This window comes from Corvus cornix, chromosome 1A (genome assembly GCF_000738735.6).
Source record: "Corvus cornix cornix isolate S_Up_H32 chromosome 1A, ASM73873v5, whole genome shotgun sequence".
In the NCBI taxonomy this organism is placed as follows: domain Eukaryota; kingdom Metazoa; phylum Chordata; class Aves; order Passeriformes; family Corvidae; genus Corvus; species Corvus cornix.
This window is the reverse complement of record NC_047057.1, coordinates 71,196,428-71,218,514: the sequence shown is the minus strand read 5'-3', so window position 1 is coordinate 71,218,514 and position 22,087 is coordinate 71,196,428. Positions and strand designations below refer to the sequence as shown.

The 22,087-nt window shown below is 42.3% G+C and overlaps 1 protein-coding gene across 8 annotated transcripts in view; it reads left to right on the top strand.

Annotated features, from left to right (window-relative positions):
• Window positions 1-22,087, top strand: part of CALD1 (caldesmon 1) — a 177,252-nt gene that overhangs the window by 131,950 nt on the left and 23,215 nt on the right. For 6 of the 8 annotated variants that reach the window (XM_010404166.4, XM_010404168.4, XM_010404164.4 and 3 more), the window contains 3 exons: window positions 17,422-17,568; window positions 18,560-19,571; window positions 20,211-20,285. In XM_010404166.4, the coding sequence (XP_010402468.1) occupies window positions 17,422-17,568; window positions 18,560-19,571; window positions 20,211-20,285 (1,234 nt within the window). The remainder of the gene's footprint in view (window positions 1-17,421; window positions 17,569-18,559; window positions 19,572-20,210; window positions 20,286-22,087) is intronic. The other 2 variants (XM_010404170.4, XM_010404171.4) reach the window with 1 other exon arrangement.

The window sequence follows — 22,087 nt, the reverse complement described above, 5'->3', positions numbered from 1 at the left end:
TAAATTATGTCCAGTAAATTAAATCCAGTGCTTAAAAACGCAACCAAGAAAAACGTGTCCATCAATCACTGAAATAATTGAAACATAGAGGCTCAACTTGCTGTAACTTTTCACTCTATCCATGTTTTGCTTTGTAAAAAAATTCCAAAACATTCAAAAAACCCTTTCTTGCATTATTTTCGTGTACTGTTTGAATTATATTTTGGGATGTGTAAGCTCTTATGTAGTGAAAAAGTCTCCTTGAGTTCAGTAAGGCAGCTTGCATGTATAAGTGGCTGCAGAGCCAACTTTATAATTACATATCTGTGTAATGTTAGCCTTCCTACATTTATCCATTCCAGTTTTAATTCTCCATTTCGTAAAATCTATGATCAAATTTTGGAGCCCAAGCTAAGCCGATGTCGTCCCTTTTAATTTAGGACTCAGCCCTTTTATTCTCCTTCTGTGCTTTACTTTTATTAGTTGCTTTCTTTTTGTGCTGATGTGCAGCACATATTGTTAAGGGCACTTATTAGAGCCAGAATTTTACAGCGTGGAGACTGTCCTAATAAGGGAAAAAACCAGCCCTTTATTGGTGAGGTAAGAGAAATCAGGCAGGGGATAATTTTTTTGCTGATTGAGAAGGATAAGGTGCGGTTTGGCAGGTATCGCATTGGTTTGGCATTTGCTGACACGGTTCCTCTTTTCTGCAGTTCAAATCCTTTGCAGAGTAGACAGTCAGGGAGGGCTTCCCCCACTCCCCCTTTTGCCTTCCCCTCCCCTCTTCCTTCTCTTTTGCACAAGTGTGCAGCTGTTGCTGTGAAATCTCACTGTGACGCTCAAACTGGATGTGGTAACGAGACATTTGTGCAAGTCCAACAGTGCAATACTGTAATCACCTTTTTGGGGAACAGCGAGCACGTTGGAAAACAGCTTTCCATGTGGGTTTTCCTACATCCAAAGCATTTAAACGGTTGTGAAATTGTCAGAAAAATCACACTGTAGTCCAAGGTATTTCGATACAATTTCTCTCTTCTCAAAACCCTACTATTGGAGCAAAGTACTGGCTGCAAGGTTTAGCTGGTCTTTAAGTTGCTCATCTGTTTTTTCCTTCCAATTACTTTGGATGTGCATATTGAATTCCAGAGATGAGCAGCACATCCCAAGCTTAAGTACAGGCTTCAGATCTGAAGTCAATGTAGTTCCTTGACTTTGAAGCTGAGTTACGCTGAACAAAGTTTCAAATGAGGGCAGAAGTATTTTGGGGCTTTTGTTCCTCAGTCCCTGTTTGTCTCTTGGTAAATGAATACTAAGCCAAGTATTGGCTCTGCTTAAATTCACTTTGGGCTGCATCAGGAGACTGAAACTGATGTAAAGTGGCTGCCCCTCTCCACCTAGTGCTCTGGTGTGTTTCTTTAATTGTGGGAGGAATAATGGTTAACTTAATCACCAAAACCCAGTTTTCTCTGTCTGTCACTCTCTTGCTTATTTTCTTCTGAATACTGTATGTTTGCTGGCATCACTTGTGAAGCAATTTTTTTCCTCTCCTCCCTGTCATAGTAATTCTAGAGTACATGTCCTGTCATTGTTGAGGTTAGCTTACTGTAGGGAAAGTATGTGAAAGACAAATGGATGATAATAAAGCAGAAAAGAAGAATAAACAGCATTAGTAGCAAGGGTTGGATGTACCAGTTCACACCAAGCAAAATATACAGATGCACCATTAGGTATGTACTACTCCCAAAAGCTTGATAAACAACCCCTTTTTGGGGGGATTGGTAGGGTTTGGTTTTTTTGTAAGATGCCTGTTTGTATTCAGACTCTTCTTCCTCAAAGTCAGCATTTTTCTTGAAGACCAGGGTCTTGGCTAACTTTATCTTCTTTTTTAATTTCCACCCACCACTTTTCCATATACCTTGACTAAGCAAGGGTGAGAAATACTCAGTTTCTCGTGAGCAAGACTGACTCCAGCAGAACCTAGCATACCAACTGGAGAGGATTAACTCTGTCCAAGAAGTTTCACTCTGAACTCTGAATTTTTTTCAGATCACTTTCAATCTGCTTTATGCTTCTCTTTAGCAGGATCTGGTCCTGCTGTGGGTCCTCGAGGCAAATGTTGCTGTATTATGGAACAAAAAATAAAAAATTATTCTGGTTCCAGACTGCTTAAAATATTATTCAGAAATATCTCCTGACTGGTGTGCTATGTATTTAAAAAATTTGAGAAAGCAGCCCCTGTGGAAGCCATCCATGTGCACTTGTTTTCCTTCCCACGATTCTTTGGGAAATGTGGAGGCCTGTCTTAGAGGTGTGTCCTTGAGACCAATGCATTTGACAGTACAGGATGTAAAATTCTGGCTTCTGTTTGGTTTGCTGAAGCCAAATTGCCCACAGGCCTTTTTAACCATAAAAATGTATTACATGTTTCTGAACAGGAGGTTTTTGGGCTTGCCAGATTCCATCTGCAATTCGTTCAGCTCTGGAGTTGCTGCAATGTAATTACCGAAGTACCTTCTAGCATCACAACTCTTTGTGTCCTGGCTCATTCCTTACTACAGGTTTTTGTTGTTTCGTTTTGGGTTTGTTTTTGTTTGTTTGTTTGGACTTTTGTTATGCTTGATTTAGTGGAGTTTGTAACTCAGCAAGAGGATCATGGGGTGGGTGAACCTCACAAGCTCAATGCAGTGTGGGTTTCAGCATCCACAAATGATGTGTACCACCATCATCATACCCTGGCATGACCATGGTGGAACCTGTGCAGTCTCTTTGTTCATTTTCAGGTTGTTCATGGATTTCCAGCTCCTGTGAGCTACAGTGGCATTCTCCATTGTCATGTGTTTCCTTTCCCCCTTTTTTTATTTTTCCCTTTCAGTCATCTCTTGGTAGTGTTTTATTTGATTATTTTGCAAAGCCCAAATGAAAAGTGTTCTGGCCTTACTGTATTCTCTTGCACGTTGATTTCTTTAAAAGAAGAATCCCATTTTTAAATTATGGTGTGTATTTGTGTAACACTCATCTTTCCTCTGTGATGCATGAGATTTTTTGGATTCTGTTTCTCCTGCAAGAGGAAAATCACTGGCATGTGCTCTGGGTGTGTAAGATGGTGTTGTGCATCTTGGCTTTAGTCATCTCCCTCCTCCTGGAACAGGAGTGGTCAAACACATCGTGTCAGCAGTTTTCTTTCTCAGGATTGCAAAAGCCCCAAAGCCTAATTAGCAGAGGCCGCATCTGTTTCCAAAACCAGCTAAATTTTTACTTTAGTCCGAAAGATGAAGTTTGAGGACTAATTTTCTCCTTGTTCCTCTGTGAAATTTGCCATAAAGGCTGCAGCAAAGCGGTTTTGTTGTTCTCTGAAAACGTAGCTTTTACTCAAGGCTTGTCAAACTTAAAAAACTCTCTTGATGCTGTAGCAGAGCTGTCTTGGTGTTCCCATAGTCCTTATCCATATGGCTGTGCATGTGCTTTAGTGATAATTTCAGCCCATCCAGCTGAGAACAAATATTCCTTTCTTGTGCATATCTGAGAGGAGCTGCATTTGGTCCCTTGTCATTTTGGGAAAGCCATGGGGTTAATTACTTACCTGATTTCCTGGATTCTTCTTTCTTTCAAACTCACCTGACACCCTGTGAAGTGCTTAGTTGGGAGACAGAGTCTCCCATCCAGCCCTATGTTTACTGCCCCTGAACAATTCTGAGTGGTGGTATTTCGAGCAAACTTGGTCAAATGTCCAGAAAACCTGTTTGTGCATGATTTTAGCTATGCACTCACACTGGCAGTCTGCCTCTTGCTCATCTTGGGCTGGCAGTAGCACCCCTAAGCACATCCAAGAGCACCTCATTGGCAGAGGATTACAAGTGTTTGCGTTGAGAGTTACGCCTGTGTTTGACATAGGCAGCGCCTGTTGTGCTGGCCTCTGGATCCTGAAATGCATGATTTTTTTCACTGAACATTCCTGAGTGTTAGATGGGAACTGGAGTACAAGGGAGTTCAAGCATCTCACACAGGAACCTGTAGCAGAAGAGGAGCCAAATGAAGTCTTCAAACCCCCGTATTTAGCAACGTAACTCTCAGCATGTTCATTCGGATTAAGAGCAGTCTTAACTTATTTTTCCAATTTAGAGTATTGCTGATCCCTAGACCTTGTTACCTTGTAGCTGCTAAAGTTTATCTTCTTCAGACAGATAATTACCATATTCTTGTTTACTCAGTAATCTGTCAGTTGAATTGCAGTAACAGGTTGGACCACACTCTGTGTGAGTAGGAATTCAAATTCTCTTATGCTTGTCCTAATTGTTTGTTGGGCCAAGTATTTGTCATTTTACATTGCCAAATCCTTGCTTTACAAATGCTGTACTTTCACAGAAGTATATTAAATGTAAATTTGTTATCCAGTGCTTGGTTTTTGGCCCCTCCCAGTGCCTTTCAGGGCTGCACGGCTTAAGTTCAGTGAGAACTTTCATAAAAGGATAAATGGAATTGCAGCTCCCTTGCAATAGACTTGGTGTGTGTCTGTGAATGGTTACTGTGCATTGAGGAAGAGGATACTTGGATGAACAGTGCGTGGTTGGATCGAGTGTAAGGGCTATTCTCTGGTGTTATTTCTAAGGATCTATCTGCTGTGCAAATGCCTCCAAAATCCATCTGCTGTGCAAATGCCATAGAAGGCTCAGTGATTCCCTAAAACACTGTCTTGCTGTCCAGGTGAGAGGGGAAAAGTTTTGACTTCAAATGAAGACCAAATCCTGCAAGAGCTGGTGTTGGAAGGGTTGGCTGGCATTCAGGTCAGTCCCATCTACACTGTGGGACTGCAGAGGGAGCGGTGAGAGCTGTGGTGCACAGAAGCATTCCCATGTGACTCCTACAGTTTCTCCAGGACTAAAACCTCTCTGGTGTAGAGCTACTGTTTTCTCACTCCATCAGCTTTTGGGAGTCCTATCTACAGAGCTTTCTGTACCTCTTGAAGCCTGAGAAGCAGAAGGGTGTGGCAGCAAGCTAACTCCTTGTCTCCCAGTGGTAGGGTGAGGACCCTGGACCCCATTCCTCATTCTGTCAGGCGTTTAAGTGTATCTCAGTTCACAGCCCAGTGCTTCAAAAGGTTCTAGACTGTGTTGAGCCATGCTGACCCCTGTGAAAAGTCCGAGGTGCTTTCTCAGTGGCATGGCTACAAGATCCCCTGGGCTAAACTTGCTTTTGGCCCTTCCTTTCCCATTTCCCAGCAGACACACCTCTTTTTCAAAAATGTAGACTACTGATTTGGAAATACGTAGCAACAGAAGGCATTATTTAAAATGTAAAGGAGAGACAGGCCATCACTTGCTCAGAGAGAGCTCAGGGGAGCATGTCTCTTTGTTCAGCATACCAGAAAAAGACATCTCAGGATAATTCTGTCAGTGGCTTTCACGTGCTGTCAAGAGCAGCAATGAAAGCCAGCACAGTGCAGCTGTTGGAGATGGGACTGGGAGGAAGGAGTCCACATACCTACAACAACTCCCTTTAGAAGTTGCTGGAAGAGCTCCTGGTAGCTTCAACAAGTTTTTGGAGCAGGTGTGAAGTGGTGGAGCCAAAAGAGAACTGTATCTGCTCTGTGGTTTAGACTAAAAGTAGTAGATTCATCTATATATCTGTTTTTCCATTCCATAAACTGGAATTATAATAGCAATAATACCCACCACACGGAAGTCAGAAGGGGTTGCAAGGATTGCTTAACTTTTGTAAAACATGTTGAGATCTTTTGATGGAAAGAGTTTAACAAGTGCCAAGAACTAATATAAAACAAGGGGAAAATAGCCATTGGTCTGCATTCACTTCTGGAATGTCATGGATTATACCAGAAGCCTTGGCTTGAACATCTGTGGGTGTGTACATTTAATGATGAATTTTTTGATTACCCGTTCTGTAAAAATGTCAGTTGAATCTTTGCTTCTTGGTGGTGGAAACTCATCAGGGCTTGTCTCCTCTCACCTTTGGAATCAGATCCTCTTTTGGCTGCCCTTGCAGTCTGTTTCCATTGGCCGTATTGCTTTCTTATCACAGCAGCTCTTTGCTATCCTTCCTGCCTTGATGCCCACCTACATAAAGCATTTTGCGACAGCTATGACTGACTGGCTCCCTGTGTGGAACTGCTGTTGCAGAATGAAACTGAAATTATCAGCAACAACAACAGAAAGGGTGCCATAATAACTGCTGTGCTTTGAAATCACACTGAATATTGCAGAAAAGCCCCTTACCCTGCCCCTATATCTCCACAGGGCAGTTTCTCTGTGTTAGGTGCCTCTGAACAGCTGCCTACGTCTCTTTTTTATCTGGGTACTCTCTGTGGACAGCTTATAAGTTGTAGATAATTTGTTAGTGAGTCTTTGAAATGGAAGAGGTTTTTGTTGGATGCTAGAGTTCTGTGAGAAGGGTTGTTTTCCCCCCGCTTTTTAAAGAACAGTGGCTTTTAGATTTGTATTTGCAGTGTGATTAATCAGCTCTCCTGAGCTCAGTCAGCTTTCCAGACAGTGTCTCCCATACTGAGTATGGTAGTTTCTTATGAGCAACTTCTCTGGAATAAGGATTACAGTGAAGCAATATGAGAAGAACAAGCACATCTAAGGGAAAACTAATTGAAAGGATAAAGCCAGGATATTTTATTGTGTTTATGTGGGTGTAGTTACAATGGCTGCATTTCAAACTTCCAGCTGTTTAATTTGCACAGTGCTGTTATACGAGGTCTGCAAATTGTTGTAACATTAGTGTGCTGGTCGAAGTGCTGTACGTGACCTTGCAGATCTGTACGGACCTGTTTTGTGGAAGAGTTCTTTACCTTTCATGAAGGTGAAAGACACTTCAGGATTAGCTTGCCCAGGGATGCATGGAATGTATCTGCCCCTAATCCTGTTAGCAAATGACAGGATCTGCACTAATAACTCCTCTGCTGTCTCACTGAAAATGTCTCCTAATCACCTTGGCTGTTGACAGTAGGCTTCTTAAACACCTCAGAAACAGAGAGATGCTTGCCCATGTTAAAAGCAAACGGCCATGAATTTCCCTTGAAACAAAATCCACACCTGCACAGCATCCGTGAGTTGTGTGCGTGGGGAATCGGTACCAGAAGACGTTGAGACATCTGATTTTCATTAAATTTTTTTTCCATTCACCACATGTTGTAGCACTGGATATATTTGTAATGCCATATCCCCCCTCAATTGGTTTATTTCATTTAGCATAAGGGTTCACAGTCTGCTCTGTTTTGGTGCATGTTCTGGTCTTGCATTTCATCTGCTATCCTGTTTGTGGCTTTGATTTCAATATTTAGTCTGCTGTGGTATGTTAAGGCGGTGTTCTCCTAGCGCATATTTTGTGTTGGGAAGAGCGGATAAAAAAAGATCATTCTGTTATTATCTGAATAATTATCTGGTAAAATTACTTTTCCAGACTGCCTGTGTGCAAATACATGCCTTGTACTTTGTTCGTCAGCACAGTCTTTGCTGTATTTCTGAAAGCTTCAGCAGACATCCTCAGGGACCTGTCTGGCTCTGAGCAATAGTCATTTAGCTACAATCTCTAATCCCCTGGGAAAGACAGAGCAGTTTTGACACTTCACAGGGCCCAGGCTAATGCTGACACCCATACCTTCAGTGGAGCAAGCAATAGAAATACCGGGTTCTGACTGTTTGTAGGTGTTTCAGATCACACAACACTTCAGTCTAGGCCGAAGTTACTGAGTGATGTGTAATCTGGGTAGTCACAACCTTCTGTGTTACAGTTTTCCTTCTGCCAGTCACGGAGGGTTTTGGTTTTCCAGGCCCTGGACAGCCCCGTGAACCTGGCTGGATGTTGGTGACAGAGCCACTTGCACAGTGCTGGTGCTTTCAACGTCCTTGCTATTCCCAGAAGGATCTCTTTCCCTTTTCCCTGTTCTCTGACTGTCTCTCCATCAACCTTCCTCCATTCCCCATCTCATGCTCTGCAGGGAAGGAGGCTGCTCATCCATTTGCTGCTGTCTGTCTCCTCTCTCCCTGTCCACAGTCCAGGGAGATGTGTTGTTCCTGGCCCCTTCCTGCAGACCTAGCCTGCTATTCCTGCTTCCACATTCCTCCTTCCCTCCCCACTTAGTGTTTCTGTCCCACACTGTTCAAATCCATAATGAATTTCAGGGTCAGTCCTAAATCAGAGAGGGCTGTTTTAGATATGAAGCCATCCAAGCCCTACAAACTGATACATGCCAGGCAGGGCAGCATTTCACTGATAGATGGAAAAACTCCTTTCAGGATGTGTCCAGCACAGTTGGTGGGCATTGTCCTTGATATCAATCCATGTGATGCCATGAATTTTCTTCCCTTCAGCACTCACCCGCTGTTGAGTCCTGACCTGTGGTTCTTCATTTTACCCTACAAAGCCTGGCAGGCAAGAGAAGAAAATGCAGGAGTGCAAAAGGCAATTCTGCTCAGAAATGTGTCAATTCTGCTCAGAAATTTGTCATCTTTGAAAACCAAAGCCTTGTTTCATCACCAGTTTCACAAATTTCTTGTTTTGTCGGGGTGGATGGTGAATAAATATGTGCTGGAAGTTGATTGTGAGTAGATTGGGCATGGTGATGGAGGATTAGGGTGTGTGACTAAGATTGGTTTGGATATTAATGTTTCGTTCCTCAAATCAGTGATTCTCTGAGTTAACTTTCTTTGTCCTTACATGATATTGAGTGGAGCAAGAGCAGGTTGGAACTAAAGAAGCTTCATGTGTATGAGACCTTATCCTCATGGTGCTGCACTTCCTTTTAAAATACACTGCTCTTAAAATGCAGCAATCCTTTTAATCTTTGTGGAGGAAAGGAAATGCAAGTGTTGGTTTGTTAAGAGGCTCTCTATTTCCTAGAGTGCTGCATTAAAGAAGCCTTCAAAGCTGATAACCAGGGTGAAAGTAGATAAGCAGATGAAATTGAAGCTGGGTTTCCAGGTCAGGAATACAAACATGACTTATAATTCAGTTTGTGCTTTCCTGAAATCATCAATTTGTTCTTGTTTGCTAATTTGTGAGGATGCAGTGTACTTCTTTGGAATAAAAAAAAAATAACACCAGAAATAATATTTAAAAAAAAAAAAAAGTTGAAACTATTTTTTTTCCAAAAAACCTTGCCTGCTGCAGCTACTGGGCTAAACTGCACATCGAACAGAGAAGAGTGAGAAGCAAATTCCCCCTCCAGCCAGACTCCCTGCTTTTGTCTCTATAGCGAAACCTTGGCAAAATATCCATTGTTTCTGTCACTGCTGTAGGTACACAAGGGTGAAGGTGGTCTGTACTCTGAGCACCATGTTTGCTAAGTCTGGTTTTAGCCCATCTAGCTGAGGTGGTGCACTCACTTCCTAATGATAACACAATTTCTCCTCCAGCCTCTAGTGGAAAAAAACACTGCATGTGACGTGAGTTTTTAATTTTTAAATAGAAAGAACTGTTTCTCACAGTCATTGCTTAGAATACATATCTATTATACGTGCAGGCATATAAAAAATATATAGAGGAAGACGGCTGTTGGCCTTGAGAAACAGTCCTGTGCCCTTGCTCAGGTTCCTCCCCATAAGGCTGCAGAGTTCCTTGTGTGCTTTTCCTCCAGATTTGACGTCTGATGGAGTGTCCATCCCTGCCTATACCTACCTCAGAGTCATAGCTTATTGACATGGCTATGTAGGATAAGGGGATGGCCCTTAACAACAATCCTCCTTATGCCTGCCTTTCCTTCCTGGCCTTCATTTAAAGATCTCTGATAGATATTGTAGGTAATGATGTGAATTTTGTTTAATTAATTAAAAAGATAATTGGAGGAAATACGGGAATCTGGAGCTTGAGTATGACACATCAGAGGCATCAATTTGCCTAAAGGTACCTGTAAAAAATATGTAGGTTTCATTCCTCAAGCCTTTTGCATATTTTCTAGGAAGACCACAGTTTTCACTGTGAAGGGGAGCTTTCTATGTTAGATGTCTGTCTTAATTTTTAATTTCTCCTGTCTTGAGTAAATGTCTTGGTTATGCCAGCTGGAGTTTTATTTGCAGCGAAATATAAGACAGGACAAGTTAGACCTTAACTTTTGATGCAATCAGTAAGCTAGCAATTTGAGGTATAAAAGTGCTTGAAAGCCATATTAAATATAGCAGCCCAAAACCACAAGAAAGAAAATTTCTTATTTGTCTTTGTAGAAATTGTGGATTGTATATTCTAGGGCCAATCCTGTAAGGCCTGACTTATGCCTCAGCTAGGCAAGATGCCCATTATTCTCAAGTCATATGCCTGAAATATTACTTACTGGGTAAGGCTGTGGCATAAATTATTTTGGATTTTATATGCAATAAAGCACTAGAAGCTGGAGGTGGTGGCAGCAAGCAATTTGCTCCAGAGTCAACAAATACCACATTAACCACAGTGGTATGCACACGGATTGGGTTTTGCTCCCACTTTTTCACGTTTGGAAAAGCAAGCTGGTTTTGTACACTTTCTTTGCTATGTTTGCCATCTGCCAGGGAAACAGAGATCTGGGTGAACTCCACCGAGCTTGAAGGAAAATAGTAAAAAATTATCAGGTAGAAGGCACTTGGCCAATTGTTTTCTGCTCAGTGATTCTTTTTTTTTCATGTGAAACTTCGAAATTAGAACAGATTCAATACCCTGCTCTGCTCACTGACAGGTCAATGCCATGTCTATTGTTATGAAGCAAAACTGCAGAGCATTAGGCTTCACATATTGAGAGAATTACGTGCTTTCCCCTGGTACATTTCCAGCAAGCACTTTTATCTAACTATAATAGATGTTGGAGGCAAATTTGACATTGTTTCGGTAGCAGAAGGGTTTTACCCTTCATGTTTGCAGCCCTGCGCTCGATTTATGCTGAGGTGCTCAGGGGCGATTTACCAGAGCTATGTGAATGTGGTTGGAGAATCTGCTTGCATTTCATATTATGAAACAGATCATCAGTTTTAAGCCATGAGGAAAGAAAAAAAAAAAAAAAAAAATGCGCATGCATGAGTCATTCTGCCTTTGTGCAGAACGATGCTGTGATGGTACAAACTGGATCTAACTGTGAGGCCCAGGTTTAGGGCTTAAATCTAAAACCAACGGTGAGGTCCAGGTTTAGGGCTTGAATCTAAAACCAAAGAAACGGTGCTATTTTGAGCAGAAGAAAAGAGACAGGGCATTGGAAATCTTGGACATCTACAAAACTGAAATGTAACATTTTCAACAGAAAACACTAATTTGGGAAGCCGGGATCTTCCCTAGAGGCTTCAGTGCCATCCCCAGCAATTAAATAAAATCTCTGAATGGTTTTTGCATTAATTACTTGGTAGTCACCAAGGATTTTTGTTGTCACTATGGAGTCCTTCTTCCTTGTGGTTTTTACTTTGCATATCACTTTTTATACTTCATTCTTCTATGTGGATGGCTTGCACCTTAGATTTCAGAATCACACTGTTAGAGAGATGAGTGTACCTTCTCTTTCCTTACCTGTGAAAAAACCTAAATGTCAAAAACACCAAAAAAAGAGAAACCTTAAAAAAAAAAGGTACACAAACTGAACCTCTCGGAAGACCTCTGCTTTCCCATGCTTAACTGTTTTGTCACGTGAACAAAATAACAATCTCCCAGCCAAGTCCTTAACCAAAGTAAATAATCTGAAGGTTTTTGTCAGCTGAAACAAAAAAAGTGTTGTCAAAACGGCCACTGTTTTAGTGTTTAGGTGTTTTAGATCAAGGTTTAAGGTAGAAGAAATGCTTCTAAAGGTATGGTAGGAAATTAAGGATGCCAGGTGTGACAGAAAGAATGTTCTTCTGAACACTTATAGAGTAAGTATTTACCCATTAAAAAAAAAAATCCTTGAAATCTTTGGAGCTCTGAAAAAAAAGGAAGTATATTAGAAACACAGAAGGAAAATGAGGTGAATGAGGACATAATACACTGAAAGGTGCATCAGTCTCTGTTTTGGCCTGAGAACTGTGTATGTGGGTACTCTGTCTGCTCAGAAGTACAGGCTGCGTGCCTGTGGAGAATGGGTGGATGAAAGGAGTAAAAATGCTTGAGATTGAGATAAATTGTGAGAGAAAAGCAAGGCGTGTATCTTTGGTAAATGGAAGGCTGTAGTATTTAGGTCCAGCAGCTGCCACCATATAATCTAGCCTAACTTCCCATACCTAAGCGTTTGTGGAATTTCACCAAACTATCTATAATGACCCCAAAAACCGGTATTATTTTGCAGTATAACTTCCAAAAAGGCATCCATCTTAATGTGGAGATGCAAGAGATGGTTGTTCATCATTTCTTGTATATATAATTATCCTCACTGTTCAAAACATGTGCTTAATTTCCAGTTTTAATTTGTCTGGGTTTAATTTCCAGCCATTGGTTAATTTTATCCGCTTGTGTCTCCTACATTCAATGTGAAAAAAAATGGTGCATGTCAAATTGAGAAATATGTGAAAAATATGGGTGTTAATAACAGCATTCATGCACAACATTGGACTGAGAACTGTGGTGGCATGTCTGCATGTCTCCAGAATAATCCCCTGTTTTCACTCACTACATCTTTTTGAAGCATGAGCATTTTGGACAGAAATTCTGCTCGTTCCCTCATAAAATGAATCCTCTTGAGCAGGTCTGAGCAGAATGCTGGCAGCTCTTATTGAATTGTGGAGGGATGATTAGAAGAAACAGTTTTCCCCACAACTGCCCCCCACCATTCACCACATTTTTAGATACGACTTGAATGAAATACAGCTGACATTGACACGCAAGGCTTGAAAGAGGCACAGCCCTCTGTGGAACCATGTGCACTTGTTATGGTGGGGTTTTTGTTCTGAGGTGAACATCGATCAGTTGTTTATATTCAGGTTTTGAAGTGTGCCTATCATAACACAAATTAAGTGAACAATAGAAAGATTAAAAACATATGTAATCATAAATAAAATGTGACTGAATGTCAACAGTGACACAAAGAGCACTCCCCACTGGGTATTTTTACAAAGTCCATCCTCACCCCACCCATCCTTTCAGGAAGAGCCTGGGTAAATAGAAAGACTTTCTAAGAGCAGAGGAGGCCAACAAATCCAACTTTTATAGACTGAGTCTGTCAGTGAAGTTTGTCATTGAGGACATTTTACTGACACCCTCCATCTGACATAAATTTGGAGACACGCACAAGATGACAGATATCACTTCAACTGCTGTGGTCTTACATAATTAAGGGCAGAGGTCTTAGAAGTGGGGTTAGGTTGCAAGTTGGAGGGACAGCAGTTTGGTACAGGATGAATGATTTCATTTCTTGGGGTGGACCACAGACAAAATCGATCTGTAATACGTGTCAAAGCTTCAGGATAACAAAGTTGTGCGGGAAGGAGCTTGCTGAATAGGTGCAGTTGTGTCTGATTGAGGTCCACGTTGTGAGGGCACTGCTGAGAATGAAAGGTGTTTTTGCAGGCATAAAAACCAGGCTGACATATGAGTGAACCATGGAGGAAAGAAGAGGCAGATATGAGCTGCCTGCTTAAAGATCTTAAAGGCTTTTGTTCTGTTTGGAATTTTTTCGTGTATTTCTGACACTCTTGAAGTGGAGTCCGAGTTCATATCCACAGCAGTTCTTTCTCCCTGCCTCCTCTAGAATGGAGTAGTGTGATCCAGCTCAAATTAGGCAAGTTTTTTCTACTCCTGTGAAAAATGAAAAAAGAATTATAGACTCATCAGGTTTATTTATGACTCACTGAGGGCAGATCATGCTACAAATTATAAAGTTTCTCTTTAATCAGAATACACACTGTTTAGAACAGGGACCAGATCTTGTCCTATCTTTATAAATTGCCTACTGTAGCAAGCCCATGAGCTTGATCAGGAAATTTCAGTGCTGCCATAATTCAGACATAATAATGTAGTAGTACTGGGCAAGGAACTCTAAACCCAAAGTGCCTTAGATAATGCTCGAGCTGATTTGTGGTTTCAAGTGGAAAGCAGTTGTGGCTGGATTGTATGAAATGGTCTCAGCCCCATAATCATCCCAGCTATTACCAAGTTTCTTGCTGGGTTATAGCTTTGTATAAATTCAGTGTTTGGTGTAAAATACAGAGTGCTGTATTTCTCTGCAAAAGGTCTGAAGCAGATGGCCACATCTCCTCTATTCCTGATCCAGCAGATTTATTTTCCACTCAAAGTCCCCCCAATTCAATCTGAGGGCAACATTTTTAGACTTATTGAGATAATAATGAGATTTGTCGTTGAGTTCTGCAGGTCTGGGATTTCTGTCCTACCTGCTTGACAGGACAGAACATCTGTTGGTACTCGTTATCACTTGGTACTTGCTGCCACTACCCAGCGTGGGGGGAAGTGTCCTCTCACAGAGATGAGCTGTGCTGTAGGGGAAGGATGACAGATTCAGCTCTAAAGCTTTGCTAGAACAACTTACCAACAATGCACAGAGGTTACACTGGGTTTTCTCGTGTCAGAAACATAGAGGAGGTAACAGGACAAACAGCAGAAACTGCCTTTTATTTATTTTTTTTTTTAGCTTGATGTTTAGACTGAGAACATATCTTTGATAGCAAGGTGTAGGATGGTTTCCAAGTCATCACCTTTTCTTCCCTGAGATCAGCTCAGCTGGTTGGAGCATGGTGCTGAGGATGCCAAGGTTTGATCCCTGTATGGGCCATTCACTTGAGAGTTGCACCTGATGATCCTTGTGCGTCCCTTCCAACTCAGAATATTCTGTGATCTGAGTATTCAACAAGAGCTGTTGCATCAGCAGGCTTGGCACACCTCTTTGACATCATGCTGTGTTGTGGTCTCATTGCCTGAGACAGCTGGAACAGCTGATTGTGGAGAGACACTTGCCTGCAAAGCCTTTAAACAGTTATGTGGAAGGTGACAAATGGGTATAAGTTTAGTTTAATTTGGGTGCTGGGTGTGTGCTGGGCAGCAAGGCTGCTCTCCAAGGGTGGAGAAACAGCACGGGCCAGCATGGATCATGAGATTTCCATCTGATAGACAGGGTTGAAATCTTGGAGACATACTTTTTATTGTTTATTTACTCTTAGTCTGAAGAATATCAGAAGATGTAGGCAATTGGAAGATAATTTCTGAAGAGCTCCCAGGTTGATTTTGCCTGTGATGGCTTGCTACAGAAATCTGTAACAGTGGGAGAATGAGGGTCACTCTCTACGCTCCCAGTGAAAGCAGTGTTAACATAATTGTAAGGAAAGCATGAAACAGATCTATTAAAAAACTTGCAATTAGTTGTTCCTGTGACTGTTTCCAGACACTGGGCATGTTGCATGAATCAGTGCTGGTGGACAGAAATGAATACTTAAGGTGATTCTTATGGATGGAGCCCATATCTGCTGTACTTGCTCGCTGTAGCAAACTGCTGTGGTACGTAGTAAGGCAATGGATATATTTAAAATCATATTAAGAGACATTGTCAGCATTTCTTAACAGATGATCTCTGTGATAAATGTCCAAGGACAGGAAGTACATATCTGTTTAATGGATAAGATTTTGTGGGAATTTTTTGCTTAGGGTAATTTTTAAATTTCCTTTTTTAGTTTGCTGAACAACTTGTGGTTTTAAAAAGGCATTTTAAAGAGGCTTTTAAAAGCAGTCGTCCTCCTTGCTTTGTAGGGGTGCTCTGTGTGGGTACAGAGAGTGGGATAAACTTCTTCACTCTTGTGTGGTCTCACTGCAACGACAAATCCTGAGCTATAGGCCCTGGGTATCGACTCAGTCGTGGCCATTATCCAGCTGCCACAGGCTAGGAGCAGTGTGTCCTCTCCTGTGCCCTTACATCCGGACTTCAGACCTGAAAAGATCATAGGCTTCTTGAAGCCAGAATATCTTACTAATGAGGGGGAGTGTCTGTGGTCAGTTTGCTAATGCGGTTTTATTCCAGAGTCTCTTTTCTTGTGGAAATCAGAGACCCCATTGGTTTGTTGTATTCACGCCCTTTCTGTTCTAGACCTAAAAGAAATGTTGATGCCCCTTGAACTTGCTTACAAGTGGCAGGAAGTGTTTTTCCTTACCTTCCCTGCATCACCTCTAGTGTTTTTAATTTGTCTCCTTCCTTTCTTCCTCATCCCCCACTGTGATCCCTCATGGCCATGCTGGTCATGGTTTGCCCTGTCTTTGAGAGGAGCTGTTTCTCTAAAGAAAAAGGTTGCAAGCTCTTGAAGCAGAGCAAATCAAGTAGCAAATCAAATTCTTTGGTGCATTCAGGATGAAAATGCTGTTCTAGGTCTGGCAAGTAGCTCAGCCATGTTTTACTCTTTAAATTCTTAAAGCAAAATTGGGGTAGCTGAACCCCTGCTGAACCTATGCTTTCACCCTTCTTTCAGCAAAGGAGAAAAGGAATATCAGAACATGGTGATAGCAGAGGTTTGGGCCCAAAGAATCTGTTTGATGGCTAAATCAAAATGTTTTAGTTGCTTTTAATGTAAAAATATTCTTTGCAGTACAAACATTATCGGTCCTTGGTTTTACTCAGTGCAGAACTCTGGGTTTTTTCTATGTTCATGGCTGCCCTGCTGACTTAAATGTGTGACTGTGTAAGGAAGGGAGACTTCTTAACCATGATGTATCAGACCACTGCCAGAAGCAAAGTAAATGGACTCTCTGACTGGGTCTGGCACATGTTAGCTTCCTAATTCACTTTCCCTGCACAAAGAGATAAGAGGAATGCAGGCCTCTCCCTTTATCTCACACAGTAATAACTTCAGCAAAGATTTGAATGGGACACAGGATTATTAGGATTGTAAGGTCTTGCTTTCCTTTTCAAGTAGGATGAAATTAAATGTACTCATCTGTTGGGTTAGATGAGTACAATGGGTTCTCAGCTGTAGGCTTTCATCACAGCAGCGATCTTGTGTGATTTGGCCTGGCAGGGCTCCGGGCTCACAAAAATTTTGTGGGTGTCAGATGTTTGGCACTCAGAACCGACGATTGAGAGCTGTTGTCGTACTTGTGTCTCCCTGCTTTCTAGTCTTTAAAACTTAGAATACCGTCACCATTTTCAGCATGTGCTATTTAGAGGAGACTAATGAAAAGCTGCTTTGCTGAGTCCAATTTCAGTTACGTGGGCCTGAGCAATAGTCTGCTCAAATGTTGCTGTGAGTGCTCCGACAGGATCGTGGTGCAGGCTGGCAGGATGTTTGCTCAGCTACAGAGCTGAGCTTTTTTGGATTTGGTGTTTTCTAGGAGCCAGCTGACAGTGTGGTGTGGCTGCTGCCTTCACCGGGACTATTTTCAAGTCAAGCTCACTTCTGAGAAGCAAAAGAAAACCGGGGTTTGAAATGATGCATCTCAATTTCACAGCATATTTTCTAAACAGCGTGTGGAGCAGCCACTCTAGCCATGCTTACTGTGCTCTAGAAAACTGCATTTTGTGATTTTTTTCATTGTCCAACATGCTATAGCACCTTTGTCTCCCTATCCCTATTGCAGGCTGTCCTACCAGAGAAATGATGACGATGACGAAGAAGCCGCCAGAGAACGTCGCCGGCGGGCTCGACAGGAGAGGCTGCGGCAAAAGGAGGAAGGAGATCTCTCAGGAGAAGTAACGGAGAAATCCGAAGTGAATGCCCAAAACAGGTAAATGTCTGATGTCATTTACTGACAAATCAATGGGAATTTTTGTTCAGAGTAGAGAACTTTTGGAGGAGCTTTGCTTTGGCGCTTGAATTTTAAGTACTGGGTTTGGCCATCCTTAAACTGAAGAAGGACCTAACACTGTGAGGATCACCCTGGCTCTGTCTACGAGGTAGGGTGAGAGCCTGAGGCTGTGCTCATGACACATAAGCAGGTGTCCTCAAGGCTGTCTATGGGCTAATTCAGCTGGGGCTCATGGAGGCTCTCAGATTCTCTCAGGCATGGATGCATCTGGCCTCACAAAACACCACATCTTTTGTTCTGCTACAATGGGTCATGGCATTGTGGGGCCAAAACAGTGGGTGGCACCCAGTCCTCAAGTTGTAGCTGCAACATGCCTGCAGGGTGCTGGGTGTGAGCTCTAGCCACAGCACTCATCTGGCACTGTCAGTGTCAGACAGGTATAAAGAGCAGAAAAACTTATGGAATGAGGTGATTCTTAAAATCATAGCATCATCAAAGCTGGAAGAGACCTTTAAGATCATCAAGTCCAACCACAAACCCAGCAGTGCCCCTGTAGCCACTAAACCATTAAACCATATCACTCATATCCCCACCCACTTGTCACAAGCTGAGTGGCCTTCTTGTCTGTCCAGAGCTGACCTTCCAGTCCGTCCATCATTTGTTCACAATAATTGTTTGTTCACAGTCACAATATACCCAGATTTCCAGTGGCCATAACACAACTGATAGAAGAAACCAGAATTGTGCTAGGAAGTGCTAATAGATGCTGAGCACAAGAAGCATTCTATTTAAGGCAAGGAGAATGGATACAGATAGCAAAACAGCAGCTGAATTTTGAAGTGTGTAACCTGCTGTGTTTTCCAATCGTGGAATGATGTTACAGCAAGCTTTTTTCCTAGAAACAGTGAAGTGCATATGTTGTTAGAAAGATTTTATTCTTTTTTAATGCAAACCTGTCCCTTTTACGTAGTGTGGCAGGAGAGGAAAGCAAGCGTTCTACAGATGATGAAGCTGCACTGCTGGAGAGACTGGCAAGACGGGAGGAGAGACGCCAGAAACGTCTGCAGGAAGCCCTGGAACGCCAGAAGGAATTTGACCCCACGATCACAGATGGGAGCTTGTCACTGCCCAGCAGGAGAGAAGTAAACAATGTGGAGGAAAACGAGACCACGGGGAAAGAGGAAAAGGCTGAAACACGCCGAGGACGCTATGAGACTGAGGAGACAGAAACAGTTACCAAATCGTACCAAAGGAACAACTGGAGGCAAGATGGGGAAGAAGAGGAAAAAAAAGAAGAAAAAGACAAGGAGGAGGTACAGGAGGAGAAACCAAAGGAGCTCCCCGTAGAGGAAAACCAGGTAGATGTGGCAGCAGAGAAATCCACAGATAAAGAAGAGGCAGTAACTGTAAATGCAGAGGAACACAAAGCAGAGAATGATACAAATGCTCTGCCGGAAGGGACGCAAAGTGTAACTGATGCAGTAGATAAAGAGAAGCTTAGGGATGAAGAAAAGGCTGAGGAAGAAAGGAAGGAAGCAGAAGAAAGGGAGAGGTTAAAAGCAGAGGAGGAAAAGAGGGCAGCTGAGGAAAAACAGAAAGCAGAGGAGGAAAAGAGGGCAGCTGAGGAAAAACAGAAAGCAGAGGAGGAAAAGAGGGCTGCTGAGGAGAGGGCTAGGGCAGAAGAGGAAGAGCGGGCTAAGGCAGAAGAGGAGAAGAGGGCAGCTGAGGAAAGAGAGAGGGCTAAAGCAGAAGAGGAGAGGAGGGCAGCTGAGGAGAAACAGAAAGCAGAGGAGGAAAAGAGGGCAGCTGAGGAGAGAGCAAAGGCAGAAGCGGAAAAGAGGGCAGCTGAGGAAAAGGCTAAACTAGAAGCAGAGAAATTAAAGGAAAAACAAAAGATGGAAGAACAGAAAATAGAAGATAAACAGGTAAAAGAGAAGAAAGTAGAAGACAAAAAACCTCAAGCAGCTTTCTTAAAAAAACAGGTACAGTAAACATTTTGCACCAAGATAAGACACCTGTGGTTTGTGTGAAATGTAATGCAAGAAAAGATTGAATTGGAATTTCCTCACAGATCTAGTCCTGTACTGAAGTTACTAATACTTGTGCTGTCGCTCTTTCTTTTTAAAAATAAAGCCCCTCCTGCTTACCAGTAATTCAGTGCACAACAGGCCTGACCTCACTCTATCGTTCAAAGAAAACCTTGCATGTTCAGGCCTCTGCATGTGCTTTTGCTGCCTTTCTTTCCTCAGCTGCTACAAACTGGCCTAATGCAGTAACACAGGAGGTGGAGGCAGACACATCTTGGCACAGAACGTTACGTGCACCTCTTAAACTGTGTGAGGAATGTTGTGTGCTGAATGCAATCACAAGAAAGGGCTCTGTACTGGGACGTGTGAGCATGATTCCGTGCAAGGGAGAAAGGCCCAGGTGGGGGGAACTGGGAGCATTTGGAGAGGGTGCAGGGGGCACAGCTGCACACAGAGGTGTGGGCACAGCAGCATATGATGGAATTGTGGCTGCACACAGGATTGTGAACACAGTGTGGCGAAACAAAAGCGCAGACAGGTGCGGTGTTTTCGTGTTAAAAAAATAAATAAATTATTGAAAACCCAAAAACAAAGGAGGAAGAAAAAGTGGAAGCTAAAAAGGAAAAGCTGCCAGAAGAGAAGCTCCAAGCTACCTCCATAAAAGATCAGGTAACTCATAAACCACTGATTTAGGTGTGATAGGGAAACTTGAGATACGAAAATAAATAAGGCACCTATAACTGAAAGTTGCTTCTTCAGCAAAGTACTTAAACTTGTGCTCCACTTCAAGAACATGGGTAATCCTGCTGAAATATATAGGGATGAAGCTCCTTAAGTGCTTAAAATTAAGTAAATTCTTAAGTGGTTTGTTCTTTTGGGGCTTTAGGGCCAATTCCTGTTTGTCTTAAATATTTCAGGAAACTCAGTTCAGTCAATAGCACAAATACGGTTTTCCCCCTAGGGATGAATTTTTCAGGACAGTATCAACTAATCATCCTTCCCTGGTTTCCTCTCACTTTACTGTGAACTTTTTCCCTATGAATGAAACCTACTCTAATAATATTTGTCATCATAATGATAATTAATAATCATCATCATAGTGATAATAATCATCATAATGCCAATAACAATCTAGGCCCCTTGGCCACCTGACTGCCTCAACTAATAATTCCCCTGCAAACTGCAATACCCCGTGATATAAACTGTGCATACCCAAGATTCTTCTTTTGTTTTAAAGAGAAAATCTACAAAATTTACTGCATTGCATTTCCACTGTAAACACAGGAGCTGGTGCCATGGTGTTTTACTGTATGGTAAGTAAATAAGATTTGGGGGCCATTTACTCTTCAGGATACAGCTGGACACAGGGAGCCACATCCAGTGCTGTGCAGCAGCTGTGGTTTTGGTCCAGGTCTCAAAACAGCCCCTGATTCTGATTAGGGGAGGCTGGTCAGAGACTGGTCAGAGCCTTGGAAATTTGGACCCATTTGGGTTCAGCCAGATCTGTGGGACTTAAAGGGAGCCACAGCACAGATTGCTGCCAGTCCAGTGGGTTGGGACCATTGAGGGTTGTAGAGGGTCCACTCCAGGGTCCTCAGTTAGCAGATGAGTTTGGAACACGCTGTAGATGCTTAGCTCACCCTCAGACAGTGGTGAGGAAATAGCTGCACACAAAATAAGGGATGGATTATATTAAGAGGACAGAACCAGTTTCCACTATTCACTTTTGCATGCAATCTTTGCATATTAAAAGTAAATGTAAAGAGGAGTCTGTAACTGACCACAAACTTTGATTTGTGGGGAACTTGAGACACAGTTGTCGTGCTTGTTCTTATGGAGAGCTGGGCCAACTCTCCCTGGAGCTCTCATCATGCTTTTAAACCCTACCCACTGGGCTAGATTATTCCAGGAAATTGGCAAGACTTTTAAGAGTTACTTGTGATTTTAGTGTTTCCATCTTTAGATGCTCAAGCTGAGACAACTTAATAGAATCCCATTTCTAGTGCAATGCTGAATACCCATTCTGAGCATTCAAAATGTCTTGAAAATCTCAATTGTTGCTTCTTCACTTGTGACGAAAATTTGATGATCAGGCTCCCATCTCCACTTCTCCCCCCCTTTCCAGGACATACAAATTCAATGAGGTCTCTTTCTAAATGTGCATGCAGCTAAGAGGATGCCAGCGTTTCATGAACAAGACCCTGAAGGAATAGAATGTATCTACATAATCAGGTTTTGCTTCTGCTTTGGCCCTCAAAGTTCAGGTTTCGATTAATTTGGCAAGAAAAATTTGTCTCTTTTTATGAACTTCTGCACAGTTTTTGTTCTTAAAAGTGACCCGAGAAGTTCATAAGAGCAAGCTTTCTCATGATGTGAGGCTCCTGGTATTTCCTGCTTCCAGTTTGGCTAGATGTGCTGCAACAGTTGCTATTCTCATGGTATTTGGACCCAGAGTTGACTCTACAGGGAAG